At 34.1% G+C, this 18,486-nt stretch overlaps 1 protein-coding gene across 2 annotated transcripts; it reads left to right on the forward strand.

Annotated features, from left to right (window-relative positions):
* Positions 1–157: 157 nt before the first annotated feature.
* LOC139977858 (uncharacterized) lies at positions 158–18,443 on the forward strand. 2 transcript variants are annotated; one of them, XM_071987551.1, is made up of 15 exons: positions 158–283; positions 1,477–1,770; positions 2,171–2,452; positions 3,183–3,503; positions 4,263–4,568; positions 10,389–10,511; positions 11,339–11,357; positions 11,570–11,646; positions 12,007–12,177; positions 12,375–12,485; positions 12,878–13,050; positions 13,921–14,035; positions 14,710–14,803; positions 15,345–15,426; positions 16,054–18,443. In XM_071987551.1, exons 1-15 carry the CDS (start codon positions 160–162, stop codon positions 16,177–16,179), a joined length of 2,418 nt encoding a protein of 805 aa, XP_071843652.1. In that variant the 5' UTR covers positions 158–159; the 3' UTR covers positions 16,180–18,443. The 2 variants fall into 2 exon arrangements, 1 of the variants encoding a protein (XP_071843652.1); XR_011796724.1 differs by lacking the exons at positions 15,345–15,426; positions 16,054–18,443 and adding an exon at positions 13,219–13,338 and having other exon boundaries at positions 14,710–14,729.
* The last annotated feature ends 43 nt before the right edge of the window (positions 18,444–18,486 follow it).

Consider the following 18,486-nt stretch of genomic DNA (forward strand, 5'->3'; position numbering starts at 1 on the left):
TGCACGTTGATAGTAATCATGAATTAATTATTAAGGTAACAATAAGATACTTTACACTTTCGTTTCTTTTGTCATTCGGCTTCCTTCTAATTATTAATTACCAAAATAATAACATAACGCCAAGACTGTTGTCGGTATGACATCTATCTTTCACGAAACATGTTCGTGTTCAACACACACACACAAAACCAGAGAGGAAAGCAGATCAATCACGCAAACGTGATGGCTCTCAGAATCTTTGCACTCAATGTGTTGTACTTTGCTTTAACGAACGCAACAAAAGGTAAGTTTTGTCTGTCAGAAAAGCTATATAGTTCGAAACTTGGCCAGTAAAGTAATGAAGCGAATGGCAGTTGGTTGTATCGTTTTGGGAAGAGATTTAAATATGTGACAAAGGTCGTATTTTACTGATAAAGTTGACTGGTGTATTATGTAATGTGTCAGTCTATAATAGTTAAATGTGGAGAGTTGTAATCATATATGTATATGAAAATAGTGTAAACTGAAAATATACATTTTAGAATAGTGTTTGAAGATAGCATATAACATTTTAGGTGAACACATGTATACCTTTCTATATCCAACTAGTTAATTTGTAAAACAATTGTTAAAACCACGATCTGATTGACCTTAGATGACCTCTTTACGTCATATCTTAAATCTCAAAACCGGATGGAAGTTCAGCTCAGGACAACTTTATCATTCAGATAATATCCATATTTGTAAATATCAAGGAGGATAGAATTATCAGCTTATTGCACGTAGAATGAGTCACATCCAATAGTTGTTGTGAAAAGATACACATATTCTTTTCGATAATCACAAGATCCTTAACTCTAAGCTCATAATGTACATTATAGACGAATCATTTCACAATAGTTCATTGTTCTATTAGATAAAGGAATATTAAACCGACATTATTTATTGCATGGCTAAATTTCCCCCAAATCTCCAGTGAGAGTCTCCCATTCATTCTATGAAATGTTCAAGAACTTTCCTACTGTATCCATGTGAAAAATGGAACGGCCTTATACCATCAAATCACTTTCAGCGAATTTTAGACTTTTCAACAAGCCTGGTAAACTGCAGGTGCAAGTTTACCCAAACTACGGAGTATTAAACGTGATGAAACAAATTCAATTCATTCAATCTAATTTCATTATATTCTTAGTATTTCTTCCCTATAACAGTGTTAATCAATTGAAAAAAACAAATAGGAAATCTAAACAAGAATGTAATGGACTATTTTTCCTCTTTTGAACATGATACACTACTCATGGAACTTTTATTGGACGTAGATACATATTAGCATGATAGTTATTCATAGACAGGGGTAACTGAGGTTGGCAATGAATTTCAATGAAATATTTTGTTGAAAATACCAACGGAAAATAGGGTAATATAAGCCAATAATATGTAATGTTGTTTAACTAATCACGGAGAATAATGTTTAATTTACATATGTATGTTATACAGGGATATCGACACACACCGTTCTAATTAATAGTGATATTGAAATCGAATGGTATGTGAGAAAACATCAGGTCCGGTCTATGGTTTTGGAAAAAGATGGTGCCCAACTTCTCAACCTCGATCCAAGGAAACAAAGTGACGTAACTAAGGGACAATTTTATGCAGAATTGACAGAAAATGTACGTGTTATGTTGAGAATTTCAAATGTGACCCCAGAGAATGGTGGAATATACTCAAACATCACGTACTATGATACTGGGAATGCTGATAAGGGGACTTTCCTTTTGCAAGTTCAAGGTAAGTAACATACAGTTGCTTTCTCGTTTTATTGCCTACTTAAGTAAATTCATGGTAATAATGTTTTGTATCTTGTTGGCTTGCAAAATACGTCAAAGGCTATGTTGATACACGAATGTTTGTATAGTTGGAAATATGGTAAGTGTAAACGTAATTCTTGGGTTTGATCTAAACAATTTTTATTTCATGATCTTGATTTTAATAATATAAAACTAACACTGTTTTTTGGAATACTCAGATGCTTTGATCTGTTCTAAACTCAAATAAGTTTCAGTGATCCAACAAAAAATTGTATGTTGGTAGTTGCATTTAAAATTTATTTTATTGTATTTCAAAGGCAAAATTTGAAGATCTTATTTTACAAAAGGGATAAATAAAATTGTTTATAATCTTGAACTAGGTCCACCTGGCTTGATAAATGTCACCACTGACGTAACTGAAGGCGAGGCCATAACAGCGCAGTGCTGTGTACAAAGTTCCATGGAACCTTGGTTGACGTGGATGGTTGATACAGGAATAGTTCGTAATAATATGCACAGTCTTGAAATAGCAACAGTGTTTGGATATATGTATTGTGGACAAATACAGTTGACGAGCCAGAGAATTCACAATAGCAACGAAATTATTTGTGAGGTACAGAATGGTTTGAATCTGTCTGCGTCATCTCATCTAAATGTCTTCTGTGAGTAATTTATAACACTTTTAACAATGCTCATTGAAAACTATACATGCTGTAAAACATAGATACTATTCTAGTGTGTGATAAACAAAAACATGTTAATTTATTTGTTTATATTTTATTTTACATTTTTTTATAGCGCCTTATCCAATCAGAAATTGGCCTAAGGCGCTTTACAGTAAAATACAAACAAACATGATAAACAAATATAAATCGTTAAAGGGTAGAAAATTTGTTATATACCATCTGACAATAAATTGTATAAAAACTGCAAATTATACAAACAAATTCTTAAAATTTAATATATATATATATATATATATATATATATATATATATATATATATATATATATATATATGTGTGTGTAAAATTAAAATTTTAAAAGCGCTATAAATGCAAAATGGAAATGCGTTGTAATAATGTAACAATATAAATAGTAAAGAAAGCACGGTGAATGGGATGCAGATCTAAATAGAAAGGTTATGACTAGTTTTTAAATTCATCTATATTTTTGGCACACTTAGCTTCCTCCGATAAACTGTTCCATAATGTCGCAGATGAGTAATCCAAACGCCTGTTTCCGTATGTAGAAGAATGTTGGTTTCTTTGTTGATAGAACCACATGTGTTTGCGTTAAAAAAGCAGAGTTCTTAAATTTTTTTGTATTTCTTACATTCCATAGTTGCTAACATGATGTATATTTCTTTTGTGTTTAATAACTGACTGACAGACCAACCAACCATCAATATTTTTGTAAAAGGAACTGACACGTGTACTACAAGGAGTTGCATCTTCGAAGAGTTTGCTAACGTAACATTGCTGTGTTCAACGGATGGAAACCCTAAACCAAACGTTACATTAAAGCGAATCGTTAAGACGGGAGAGTTTTACAAACTGAAAACGTATTTTACAGAAAACGGAAAAGGGTCAACAATGAACAGGTCTTTTCCTTTTAGTAACTTTACAAGGAGGCTATATGGAAGGTATAGATGTGAAGCAAGCAATGGCATCGGTGATATCGTCTTTGCTGCAGTGCTATTAAACGTCACGTGTGAGTATTTGTGACGATATAAAGCCAGATAGATTTTTTTCCTGCTCCGAATAAAGACAAAGTTTGAAAACTATTTGACTTTATTTTTTAGGTTCACGGTTCAAAATGATCAGACCGAAACAAAGACAAAATGTTATTACGTCAACCATCGGGAGTGTAAATTGTGATCCTGTACAGCTTTTTATGGCAGGAACAACTCATATATGTTACTTCCTCTTCCGCGTGAACCTAATGTTTATTGATTACTCATTTTAAATAAGTCCTTTCAAAAGAGTATTTAGCTGTTACTATGGCATATGATATCTTAGTATGATATTAAAGTTGTGTTATATCGTTGATATTCTGAAACAAGTAACGAGTGTTGAATTATCGTTCTTCTTGGGTTATGACTAGTTATCGTGATGCAAGTCTCGCTAAGAAGTTTAGCATGGTTTTCATTTAAAAAAAAGGTATGTGAATATTAAAAAGATATGGATACATATTACCAATAGAAATTAAATATTAATATTAAGTATTAAATTAAACCAGTATATGCGATAATACGTCACATGTTTCGAGCTTAAAATTTGATTGACATTTTGAAGCAGATGGTTGAGAGAAGAACATTAACGAATTGCCACATAATATTTCACCGAAAGCAGTATAGTACTTCTCTTTGTTACTAGGAAGGTGTAACCCCTCAGTGGTGACTTACATTGAGACTACATTCCATTTCATTACTGTCCCATACTGAACATAAGATACTTCGTTTCTCCACAGTTGCAGCAACAGTCAATATCGTTGTCTCGCCTACTCCGGATACCGTCACACCGCATGGTAACTTTGCTGTGGAGTGCCAGGCGTATTCAAATCCATTCCCGACAATTTCACTGCAAAAGAAAATTCATGGAGAATGGGTTACTTTACGCATCTCATTATTTCCACAAACCAAGCGAAGATTGAGATACCAAGCAGTTTGGACATTATCATATGACGATGACTACATGGGCCTATATAGATGCATGGCGGATAATGGGATAGGTCGACCCGCACAATCAAATACAACCGTCTTGTCTTCGGTGCAAGGTAAGTCTAGTAAAGCATCGTGTGAAGTCCACAGGTCACAAACACGCACTCGTCATGCGGCTACCACCAGTTCCAAAAACGCAAATGCGCTTTAAATGTACACAAAATATATTATTAACTATTATCATGCATCCCGCGACTAAATAGTGAAGGAAATGGAATCTACTGTTATAGGTATCAACAATGCGTCAATATTGCCATGCTTATTAGTTTATATCCCCCTCAATTTATATAACATTTTTCACAGCACTAAACGCAAATAGCTTTCAAAACGTCAATGGCCATTTTTCATATTAACCAATCTTTGTCAAGATATGGTGGTGTCCTTAAGTCAAATGCTTTCAACATTTCATTCTCTGAACATCCCGGTGGATCTTTATCAGGACTGTATAGGTTACGTTAAAGTAAGAAATACCAACCCCGAAGTCTATGATATAAGTTTATATCCCCCTCCATTTATATAACATTTTTCACAACACTAATTGTTAAACGCCGGTACAGCGTACGTATCATACTTATATCTTCTGAAATCTGATAATATAGGCGCAGGTCCAGAAAAGGGCGTTTGGAGAGGGGGTTAGACATCCTTTCACGGAGAGTCAGCCACAACCCTCCTGCATATATTCTTGGGTCCGCCCCTGTATTTCTTTCCACTGTATGCACAGACAAAACGCCCTCAAGTGAGCATAGAACACTTAATTGCTGACAATATTATAATCACGTACACTTGTACGAGATTCATCTGAACTCTCCAGAATACATCCGTGATATTGAGATGCTATCTTTGAGAGAAATCACCCTGCAGCTTCCTCTCCTGTACCACCTACCTGACTACTCCATTGGGGAATTAGAAACTAGTGCGCGTGATCATAATGTTTTAAGAGTTTTTAACATGGTTTTATTCACCAAACTAGCTAATAAACGTGAAAATGAAAGTGTTATCCAAAGTGATATTTGCACGGTAATGTCCTTGAATGTAAAGTGTCACAATGTTTGGTACAAATTTTATCGCTTTATGACGGTCCAGGCAAATTTGGGTAAGGAAACTCGCAAAAGATGATGGATCGGGGTTGATTTTTTATAGGTATATCGAGAAAAAAAATCTACATGATGATTATGTAGTTCAACGGTGGTTGCAAAATATCTCATAATTCTGTCACACACAATAGTAGCATAATGTACATCATTATATGTGATATAAAATGGTTATGTTGCATTACCAGAGGCGACTGACCGTCTAATTTGATAAGCATGCGGGAAAAAATAGCGAGTACTGCGAGTGCGACGGTAGAGGCCAATGTCAGATGGCGAATGGTGGGTTTTAATTATTTACCTACACGTCAATGTAGGCACACACCATGACTTATTGATGGTGGCTAAGAAGTAGAACACCACCGTCGACGTGATGTGTTACCTTCATAGCGAGTCATCCTGTCATCGACATGGTTGTGGTACGACCCAAGTTAGTGTAAGGATCCAAAAAGGGTCGTTAACAGCACACGATGGTTTATGGTTTTGACAAAGGCCAAGAAGTTGGCTAGTATATTCTGTAATTAGTGATTCTTCGTTTCGATAATTTTCTTTTTAATCTATTACTTTAAGCAGAATTTGAGTCTTAATATCTCATAGAGGAAGACGAAATGAAAATGTGGAGTGCTAGAATTGTTTGTATAACTTTTGTGAGATCTCAAGACAGTCATTCTAATATATGATAGATCTATTTCATGCTCTTTTGAAGCCAAAGTAATGATAATATCAAATCCTAAGTACACCCTTTAAAAATAACGTTAACCCATCAAAAATGATCATAAGTAAACTGAAACATATTCGTAATATAAACAACTTAGACGATACTCAACGTCATTTAGCCTTGGCAAAGTGGTAGTACATGATGCTTGCAGCTTTACAATGCTTTTGTATTTCTATTGACATTTTGTGTTGCATCTGGGGAACTAATGTATTGTGCCAATTTAAGTAGTTTAGCTACATTAATTGATTAGCTTCCGTTATGTAAAAGGTCTTTTTCAAAAATGTAAATGTGTTAAAGGAAAGACGGTTTGAACTGAATGTGGTGTTGTTGAACTGTCTACAGCATACCATGATTATCCTTCAAGAAGCTACAGCGTTTAAGGTATCGGTTATGAATCCACGGAATAATTCAAATTTTGGAGCTTGTTCATGTTAAGGTATAGCCTACTTTTTGTTAGCTTTATTTTGAGTTGACCTATGATAGGTTATATCTACAACAATTGAAATGACGCCTCTTGTATTAAAATTTAAATAACGTTTTCTTCAAGAGCAAGAATCGATGTCGTCTTCCCGGAAACTGCTCTTGATGACACTGTGATCCTTGCAGTGTTTGACCTAGTAACAGTAATGGTCCGTAAGTTTTGTTACAATTTACCTTACCAGGTACGGAACCATTCAGACGGGTATTCAGAGGAAGTGGTTGTGCCCCCTTTACAACCGTCCTGAAGCACTTAAAACTATTCAATTATGATATAAACACAATCTTGCGATTTTACTTATTACTTAAAGACCTTATTTACTTGTATTTTTTTAAATTTTCATGAGGACGAATCCCAGACACCACGCACTTCAACACTGACGTCGGCTGCAACGATATCAGCATTACACCCTTCCTTTTAATACCTTTGATTCGTCACAGGCCACCGGTTTCTCGTTAGATTGGGGAGGGTAACTTTTAAATCATGAGCGCATAAGGTATTTACAATTTGTGAGCTACCTTGGGAAATTTGATATGCGTTGTTAGGTTTTTCTGTGATAATATGGACGTATATGTATGTGTTACCATTGTCGAAGCAAATCTAACAACGTGAGAGGGAGTCTAATGACAGAGCTTTCCTATGACGATATGAAATAATCGTCACCTGCTTACAAATATATCCCATATTGAGGAGGATACCAAAATTATTCACAAGCGATTGAAAACTATGGCATCAATAATTGATAAAATTCTGTTACAGATCAGTCTGAGATCTTCTAGTTCATCTTCTTTCAAGATATAATAAATATATTAAACAAGTATTTGCAGTAGTCTCCCAAAAACATTAAAAAGGCGCTACAATAAAATTGAGAGTAAATATGTTGCTTGATACATTTATACAACCAGGCCTATTTCGCAGCACATGTATCTGATGGTATACATAAACTTGCCAGTAGATCATAATATGATTTTAGTCATGACATTATAATAATTTCATTTCATCACATTCCAAGAAGCAAACGAATCTCTGGATGTTAAGAACCGTTATTGAAGGTTAGGGAACAACATAAACATGATTTCATTCCTCAGACAAAAGTTGATGAAGTAGAGTTTATCGCTCTAAGCGATGCACAACTTAGACAAAGAGTGAATAAGATGTCAGCTGAATTTAATCAAGGAGTTTGTATTATGTAAATATCCTACTGCATGGAATGTATCATCGGCTAGAGTCAGTTTTATCAATAATGTAATGATCTAACATTAAGCACACGGTATCATTGTGTACAGTAACCCACTTGTGCCACCATATGTAGTGCATACTCTAGGCAATCATTGGCAACTTGCAAGGGTAATCACTGCCCGATATGAAAACCATAAGTATGCTCAACTTATTGCAAACAACGAATATCGCAGTTGCATATATGTATTGCTGGCTGTATAATCAACCCCAACCACCAAGAGACTAATATCAATATTTGGCATTTGTGAAGAATGCCGATAAACGGCAAAATGGCTGACGACGTGACCTCCATTGTGTAAACGAGCCTTGGTATTTCTGCCTTATTCAACCATATACTCGTAAACTTGTTACAAAGCGGTAGCATGTTGGATTATTGTAGTTGTAAATGCACGATCATACTCATTATTTACAAACCATTTATATTTAGAGAGTTAATTTTCAAAAATGGTGTATTTTAATACTTTAATTATGCTCGTAAGTATTGTTTCCATGAAAACAATGAAAATGATAACTCGAGAATCTTTCCGGATGTAGTCAGAGCACACAATCCTTCAGCTGTGGCTTCGACAATGTCACTTCGACACCTGCCTGTTGAACCTAATAAGACCGGTACGTTGACACGATACACACGGAGAACACAATATCTATAGTAGATCTTATTATTTTGTAACGCAGTAAAAAAAGAATCGGGCTATAAAAGGATTTGCTGGGATTACACATATCCTCAGTTCTTACTGTATTCCTTACAGCACACTCTACCGATTTAATAAATTTATCAGCACGGCCCCGCTTTTACTGTGGCACAACGCTTTGTAATGACTGTAATCTCTGTGTGGATCGATTGGTAAGTTAGTAATTAACACAAACATTGAAACTTGACTGCTCTACTTTACGTTTAAGATATTTGACTGCTAGCTTACGCTGTAAATAATACTTACGCTTGATACCTGCCAAACTTTTCGGTCTTCATCCGTTTGAGGTAGGTTGTGTATGTTATGTGTAAACGTTATGAATATGTGTTATGTGTATGTCATGTACATATGTTATGTATATATGTTATCGTTGTAAATGTAATCCGTGGTGGCATTGCGCTGGGTGACGTCATTTGGATCTAATGACAGGGTTTTCTTAATGAAAGTAATGAAAGTAGCTATGTCACTAAGGATCGACAATATATATTTATCATATAAGTACTGCACACCTGAAACAGTAACATGCTTATGATGACTTGTGTTTTCTAGTCTTCCCAGCAAACGTTTCGTCTTTTGTTTTGATAACGTTATTTGTGGTGTAATGAATATGTAACGTAAACGTTTTCAGGCTATTATTTCAAAACATTTTTTCGTTAAAACATATACATATTATTAACATAACATTAATATCTCATAAAACCGTCATGCCGACGTTTTTATAACACCACATTGAACGTTGTAAAAACATATTTAAGAGGCTCTTTGAAAAAGTTTGGGATAACGTTGTGTGTTTGCTGGGAATTGTCTTTGAAAAGTATTGCAATTCTCTGAAATTAATACAAATTGTAATGCGATCTCGTCGATGATAATTAAGCTTGTTTCCATTGAATCCTTGTATTTGTGTGTGTTTGTGTGCACTTTGATCATTGAATCCACAACGTATTTTTAGATCCCAGTACAGTCGAGAAGTTTACTGCACGGACAATAAAGTGAAACTGCGCCATCTACTATGATAAAACACATTATGTATTGTAACTACTAAATTTTGAATTAAACTTTGATATCAATGTTAGAATATAACTTATTTTCCTAGTCTTCTTTAGCAAAACACAAATTCAAAATAATATCATTGTATATACCTCCTACCCTAGAATAAATTCCAGATGACGTCTATATTTCTTGAAATGCCAATAGGGATGGCAAGATAACAACCTGGATAATGTCTCTCATTTAATAGAGCAAAATTCATTTTCTAATTCCAAATGCTGACTGATTCAAATGGGTGTATTTTGCATTGACTGTTGGCCATTGGGCATTGTGTACTTATTGTATATTGGGGATTGCATATTAGGCATAATGTATTGAGCGATATTGACTGTAAACTTTGAGCTTTCCCTTGACAATGGCTTCTCTCTGGGAACCAATTTTAAAACTCGATATGACGGTGTATCGATTTGTGATAGAAAAGTAGATGTTACGTATCATTTCGTTACTGTGCACCCTTCCAAATTCAGGTTTTAAGTAAAGAAGCCGTATGTGTGTTAATGAGTAACATTTAGTTGTTAATCAACAAGCCAACACGTTCATATTTTGTAGTCATGGATGGAAGTCTGATCTCTCACATCTCAAAGACGAACACACTCTTTGCTTGTTTCTTACAGATACTGTACAAACGATACCAAAAAGAGATTTAGAAAACATTTGGGTGATTGTGGCTGGTGTTATCGGGTCCATTGCCAGTTGCCTGTTAGTTTGTGCTTGTTTCACAGTCAGGAAGTTTAAATGTAGGTATAAGTGTTGCAAACGCATTTGAACTTAATACTATAAAACTATGGAAACAGTTTAAACTATAAAGGTGTTTTGTTTTATAAAAATCTTCAGGTTTGATCAAGTTACAAAAGTAAAGATAATTTACTGATATTTGGAAACATTATATTTTACACTTAGAGGTATTTGCTTCAATGGGAAATATTAAGGTTAAGAATCAGCCAAGTGAACATCGTTTTAGACCAGATTGGTTTTGTACTATGTTTACCAAACATTTTTGAGGGAAATAATCATTTGAGATTTAGTCAGTGTGTTGTTATCATCTTAATTCATTTAATGAAAGTACTTGATAAAGGACCCTCAGATATCGATCAGTCAAGTAACGGGTATTTGATTTCAAGTCATACTTTAAATAAGGATTATCACATAGTACCTTGTATAGGTTCCATATTGAATAACATAATAATATTACGAACTGGTATATTACTGTCATGCTAAAACCATTTTAATATATGACAAATTTATAAGAGACATTAATAAATTTAGCCTTACAGTCTTCTTGTTAGTACTACAATCAATGTTGAATATAACAACATAATATGTTCTGTTTTTATTGTTATTATTTAATGTTGCTGTAATGGCATTCACATGCATAACTTAATACTCAGTATATTCAATCATTAAAACAAAGATATGTTTACTAACTATTGTATTTTGACGGAGTTATATACATTTAGCTTAAAAATGTTATATATATTAAAGTATTTATTACCTTGCAATACTTTAATGAAAACGAACACAATTATAGAAAATGAATTTAACAAAATATTTACTTCATTTACAGTCAATCGAAAAGGACGAAGGTAAGCTTTATCAATTTAGTCTAGCAAAACCTTGCCGCTTTGGAATTGAGTTTACATTTGAATGCTTAAATTATTTTGATTTCGAAACTGACAAATAACTTGCTTTGAAATATTTTACTTTTAAGTATCAACAAGGTGTATAATGTTACTAATATCCTTTGGTATGAATTATCATGGAATGTCCGAGCTCTTTTCGTCGTTTATTTCTGTAGAAGAAAAGAATTACCAAAGATACCTGTTGACGAGTACAACTCGCAGAACTCGCACCATTCTGAAGGAAGTGAACCTAGTAAGTTTACTCAAAATAAATCTAAGTTTTAAGGAATAAATCAATGAAGGCATTTACGAAACTACAACATTTATTACACACCGTAAGTAAAGCCCAGAGTACGTGTAACAGAGTACGATTAGAGAGCCGGTAACATAAAGTTATAATAATTAAGAAACTGAGAAATTACGTATGAACGTTTTATAGGTTAGTATATTTTATAAATGTCCTCCCAAAGAAAAGCATTAAGTAAAATCATATTAGACAGCTACTTTTGTAAAATTTGACATACACCAGAAAGCTTCGGTCTTAATTACTAAAGGTAACGATATGTATTCGTGATGTTTATTTCCTTTACGAATCTTTTCATTTTTTTGGCAGATTACTATTCTACAGCAGATGCGATTGCAGGAAACAATACCCGGATGTTGAGTGAGAAAGATATTTCCATCATCATGAATATTAAAATGGGAAACATCTACCAAAGATGGATAGGATCTGTTAATCTATTTAAGGAGACCAATAAGTGTGTTGTTATAACAACAATGATAGGTTAGTGATAACATTCAATATTCAATATCTATAATCCAAGGCTGATGTCAACGCCGGAGTCAGAGATTGATATCGTCAATCATATTTATATCATTTAAATATATAACTTATATTAAGTGACCTTGTGAGCAACAGTTTGATATATACATGTTAACACGCTTTAATTTATTGCTGACCCTTTTCTGTCATATTTTCAGAAAAGCTCATTAGAAAGAAAAATATTCATTGGGAGGCTTTCATCAGAAAATGTCTCGAGTTGCCAGCATCGAACCATCTAGCGAAGATTGAAGCAATATCTATCCAAAGCAGTGAGTTTGTCCTTTACATGCTTTAAAAAAGTAATAATAAGAAAAGATGGAATGTGAATCGAATCGATTCGTTTTCATTAAAACTAACATTGTTGGGTTATGATTTAGCTCCACCCGTCCCTCATCGGGTGTGATGATTGACAGTAAAGAAAGGTAAGGTTCTCATGGACAGTCTGGAGTCGACAAGATCTTCTGATTAAGTCAAGAATCATTATATATTGTCCGAACAGGAGTTAATCATGCCCGGAGGGATTTTATTAACATTGATATTAATTCGAATTGATAATTAAGCTAGTCAGTTTTCATCTCGATTAGAATCATATTCAATGAAATTTTATTATTTATGGAGATTTGTTTGTTGACTCCATCTTTGATTTCTTTTTTTGTTTTAGGTAAACTGTTCCTTATAAGTGAGCATCTCAACTGTGAAAATCTGCATAGCGTCTTGTCACGTGATACTAAAGATAAAGGAGACTACTATTGTTGTAGTTCATTGTCAGTTCATGACGTCATCAAACACGTAGCGGGAGTATTGGAAGGAATGGACATCCTTAAAACATTCGGGGTAAGAAATGTAAATGGGTTATAAGCTAAATATTGTTGTTTATTGTTTGTTGTAAAGTTGCTATTCGTATCTAACTTATTTTTTAAACAAAACAAGCTTTCATTCAAACTCGAGACCACTTTAATTATTTAACAACTGCTTAACTTATTGGTTTTTATATTCTGTCAGTTCCTTCACCCTGGCTGAACAACCAAAAAGGTGTTACTAACCAAGGAAGGGCCGGTTAAATTATTTGACTTCTGTCTGGCCGGTGATGCACCAAAAATAGCTGCTCTTAAGAAAGCACAGGTAAATAACTCAATCATTAATCGAGGTATGACCCTGTTCTTTGTGTCTAATAATTATATATATTTATTTACTTAGTAACCTGTACGGTCTTTATCATCAGAATAGGTGTCTTTTGTAATTGATAGCGTAGTCTAAGATGTACAACGTTATTTAGTTCAACTAAGAAAAACACACAATACTTTAGCTGAATCGCTCGTATTTCGCTAAGTTTTTGCATATTTGGTGGATGTCATTACAGAAGTACATTGTTATTATTATTTGAATGGAAAGCTCAATATACTAAAATCTCATACATAGACTATTCTAAACTGTTTTAAATATTGAAGTTAAAAATACTCCATATGCAAATCACTGTTTTAATCTTGATCAAAACCTCCCTATATTGAATGACATCCCATAGCCCAATTGCATAATTTTCCAACGTAACTTACCATCATTTCGACTTTGAAAACAAAAATCAGTTGTGCTTTTATTAACCCAAGAGTACAATTCCGAATGAGTATAACCTGAATGTAACATTATTATTTATTATTAATACAATAAACTACTTTTATTTGTTGTAAATTCCTTTTTCTTTTGCAGGTTCCTACGGTAACTTTGAACCAATTTCCACCTGAAATGTTAATGTTGAATCATTATACAGAAACCAGTGACGTGTGGTCTACAGCAGTAGTAATATGGGAGATTATGGCAGCTGGTAAAAAATTTGATAATAAAGAATTCATTGTAGCTCATAATAAAGTGTTCAATAAAAAAGTACGTTGCTTATTATAACAGAAAAATACAGAAGTTGTCAATTAAAAAGTTTCATGTTTCACATTTGATTAGTAAATTGAATTTTATTGAATATATTTATCTCCAATAAAATAAGTACATCACAGATAACTCAAGTTTTTGAGTTTTACTTAATTCTGAGTCAAGTGGATTTGCTCAAATATTTACAGTAATTTGAACGCGGAAGAAACATGTAAATATTCTATAAAGAAAATCAACTTATTATAATTATCTATAGAGACACCTAGATATATTGTTCATGAAATACCGTCGAATGCAATCCAGTACCAAATTATAATATTGCACATTTTCTCTGCTCTTATCTTTATAAGGTTATTTTATTAGAAGCAGAGACATGAGCACCATGTAAGACTATGATGTCTGAAATTAATTACTGCATTTATAACAATTAGTAGTATCATGTATAAGAAGAGTGAATGCAAGAAGGCAAGGATTGAATTTGACAATAGTTATGACAGACACCCAGGTGTACAACTGTCTGAAAGACGTGATAACCTTGGTGTTCCCTCCATACGCAAGTTGGATATACATATACATATACCTGTTTCGATATTTCTACACTCGCACATCTCTTAGGAAGCCCACCGTTTCCTGTGGACAAGGAAGTTAGGCTTGACGATGAGGCGATCACGCCATCAGTACCCTGGCCGGAGAAGTACTGGCAGATAAAGTAAGAAGTCAGTCTTTAAATTACCCTTTCATTCTATGAGTGTCGAAGTTACCGCATTCAATATAAGTTAAAGTCGGTGTGTAATTAATTCTGTATTTTACAGCAATTATTGTAGGTTGTGCAACTATCTCACAGTGTATGCGATTTTTAGTTGGATTAAAATTTTGTAATATGATAGAGTAATAGTGGAGTATTTATGTGCTTACTTAGGTGACCATAAATGAATTTAGTGTTTCATGGAGGGCTGACTTATTTGTTTCAGGTACTTTCATCCAAATGAGTGTTTCCATGGTCACTTTAATTAGAGCAATGTAATACTCATTGATATGTAAATCGTTGGAAGAGTCCTTTATTTTAACCAAATAATAGCCTTACGATTTCCAGTGGGAAAACTTACAAGACAGTAATCATGAAAGTAAAACTTATTAAATGTGTTTATTAGTATAACACTTCTTGTACTTCACATGTACATTGAAACATATAAAATAGTACACTGCATCTGCTGCTTCACTATTTGAATTGATTTCTTAATCATCTGCAGAGATAAAATCTTGTTTGATTGCTGGAAGCATAACTCATCTCTTCGACCTTCCATTCATCATCTGAGGGGAACATTCGTAGCTGTAAGTAATATATTACTCATCTTAGAACAGATATCAGTCACCATTACGTATCGATAACAACCCAGTTAAATCATTCTGACAACTAACCCAATATTGAAACGAGTAGTAGAATTCGTAAAATGTTATGGTTTGACAAAGGAAACTGCCACATGAAATTAAGCGGCATTTTATTCACAATAAAGGTCCTATGTCGACCATTACGATGTGCTATGTCACGTGCAAGGATAACGATGTAACTGAATATGTAGCCTAACCTTAGGCAGTGTATAATAAAAATCGATAACCGATAGTTGTAGTTATACAGATTTCTCATATTACCAGCTTAATGTGGCCTCACTGAATATTTATTTTAAATATATGTGGTATGTCAGACGATGTATAAATCCTCACTTGGGTGTAACAACGACATAATGTATTGTAAGATACATTGTTGACTACGCTTGGTATGGGCTTTCTTTTCTGTTGTGTTGAGATTCCCATAAATATTCATATCTAACTTATTTATGATTTCTATTGATTTGATTGTACCTTTAATGTAAAGAAGTTCAGTTCAGGCAACGTTTAATATATATTTAGCATTTATTTGTTGATAGTGTCTTGCAAAAGTCCCTTATTATCCCTTAACAGATATTTGAAAAATTAATCACGGACAGTTCTTATGAGATACCGATACCTACGACGTATTTACCTATGAGAGCCCTTGATACCGCTCAACTTACCTATGCAGAACAAATCTACCATGCTGGAATGTGAACTGAGTGTGCCTAGGTTATAATACTGGCGATTGGTAACCGCTACGAAACTTCAAGATTTCCCTGAAGTCACGGGACCTACCTAAGCAGACCACATATGCCATGTTGTGTAGAGTATAACAGGGTGTCGCATATGCTCTTATCGTCAGTCATTATTGACCAGCACCTGTAGAGTAGAACTGGGTGTCAAATATGTTCATATCGGCAGTCATTATTGACTACAGCAGGGTTTACCTCCGCAATTAGATAGTTATCATGCAGGATAGTAGATTAGGATTTTATCATTGGTATCAATTGGTGTTTTCTCAGTAATATATTATTATTAGTATACTTTATATGTTGAGCGTAAAGATGAAAGACTTTATAACAATTCATGCAACTTTGATCTTTCATTGGTTATAAGAAAACTACCCTTTCTTCATTCCCTTGATATAAACAACCTCAACAGTTTCTGATATATTCATATCACTATGGACAACATTAACAGAGTTAATGAATTGAAAGTTATGGAACAAAACAACCCCACTGTGCTAACCATACTACTAATTTCCTCCATATAAGTTACCCATTAACCCATAGGTTTCTTATTAGATAAATTTTAACTTCATATTTTCTTGTTACAGCTAGTGTTGTAAATTTATCCATTCCTTGGACCAAAAAGTCATTATTATAAACAGTAAGATACTTTTTTATTATACATTTCTATACGTTCTCTGTCGTGTACATTGTATATCGTTTTGGTGGCTACCGTAATTTTACCCTCATTTTCTGTTAACAGGAGCACTATTTTTCGTCCATTCATCAAGCTTAGATGATATTCAAAGCTAAAGTAATATAAAGGTTGAATTAACGAATAAATTTCTGTGTACGCCTTTCCTTGTACATCATTGTGCAATTTTGTTTAAAGATGAATATATTACAACACAATCGTGTAATGCATATATTGACCTCGTTTTTAAGTCAAAAACGTATCACAGTGTAAGCCTCCATATATAATTACCAGGCTAGGTTATAATTACGTCATAGGATTCCTTGTCATCTTTCTTATGCTGTTCTTTATTTTTGCGCGGGCCAGACCACTGTATTCCCTGAACCCTCTCGTCATACATGACAACAGCGGCCATCTTTTCCTTCTTTTAGTCTTAGCAAATTAATGAGGAGGTAGGAGCAAGGGCTTCTAAAGTCGAACTATTTCCCACATCCAATAGTAATCACCGCCAAGTATATCATATCTCTATCTGACCACAGTAAATGTTAATCAGCATATTAGATTGTAACGTAGTAGGACGTTTTGACCCGCTGTATAGGTTTCCCATGTACATGCTTTGAAAACAAATTAAACACAATTATCATGGGAAGTGGCGGGATAGTTTCCCTTCCGAATAATTGCCGTTGATATCTTCGCTGATAATTAGTTTACAAGTTATGTAGGTACTGAATGTTCATAGAACCTAATACCATTTACAATCGTCTCTCATAAACTGATTCCTTACTGATTCTCTCATAGGTTCCTTGTATGAAAGTTTATACTACAACAAGAAAACAATATTTGTTTAATACTTCGTTCTAGCATGATCTGCCGTATCATGGGAGTATTTCTAACTAAGACTCGTACATATTTCTTCCAACACACGGCAGTTGATTGGTTGTTGCCACTTCAGTTTCATATCGTTAGTTTCTTGTAAGAGCTTACTAAGTTCGTTGAGGCTTAAGAAAGATTATTGATCCAATTTCCAGCAGAGTGACATAGCTTCATACCTGTAAAATAATACAGTTAACGTGTTCTAGGAATCAAGTCGGAGCCCAAACAGTATAGTATCTGGTGCCAATTACCCCCCCCCCTTTATACCCCCCACACACACACATTCATTTCTTATTTACTGCTTGGCTTGCCTATAAGAGTGGTTATCTTGTGTAAGTTGTCAGATTCAAAGGCACCAGGAGTGCACTCTGTACAATCATAACACTTAGGTAATACGCCCTCATTGACAGTTATACATAGCCAGTTTAAACGCATTCACAAACCAGTAGAATCACTGCGGTCGACTGGTACGGACTTTGGTCTGTGGCACAAGATCCGGTGTTCGATTCCTATATACCTTCGCATGATGAGTCCCAAAAGGACGAAACCGGTCGTGAAGTGGAATTTTTCTGGTGTGTTGTTCTTTATTTATTTACTATATATCAGTCATACCACTTGCTACACATTCATTTCTTTTTACGGCTTGGCTTGCCTATAAAGAGTGATTATTCTGTGTAAATTGTCATATTCAAAGCACCAGGGGTGCACTCTGTACAATAATAACAC

Source organism: Apostichopus japonicus, chromosome 12, assembly GCF_037975245.1.
Source record: "Apostichopus japonicus isolate 1M-3 chromosome 12, ASM3797524v1, whole genome shotgun sequence".
Classification (NCBI taxonomy): Eukaryota; Metazoa; Echinodermata; class Holothuroidea; order Aspidochirotida; family Stichopodidae; genus Apostichopus; species Apostichopus japonicus.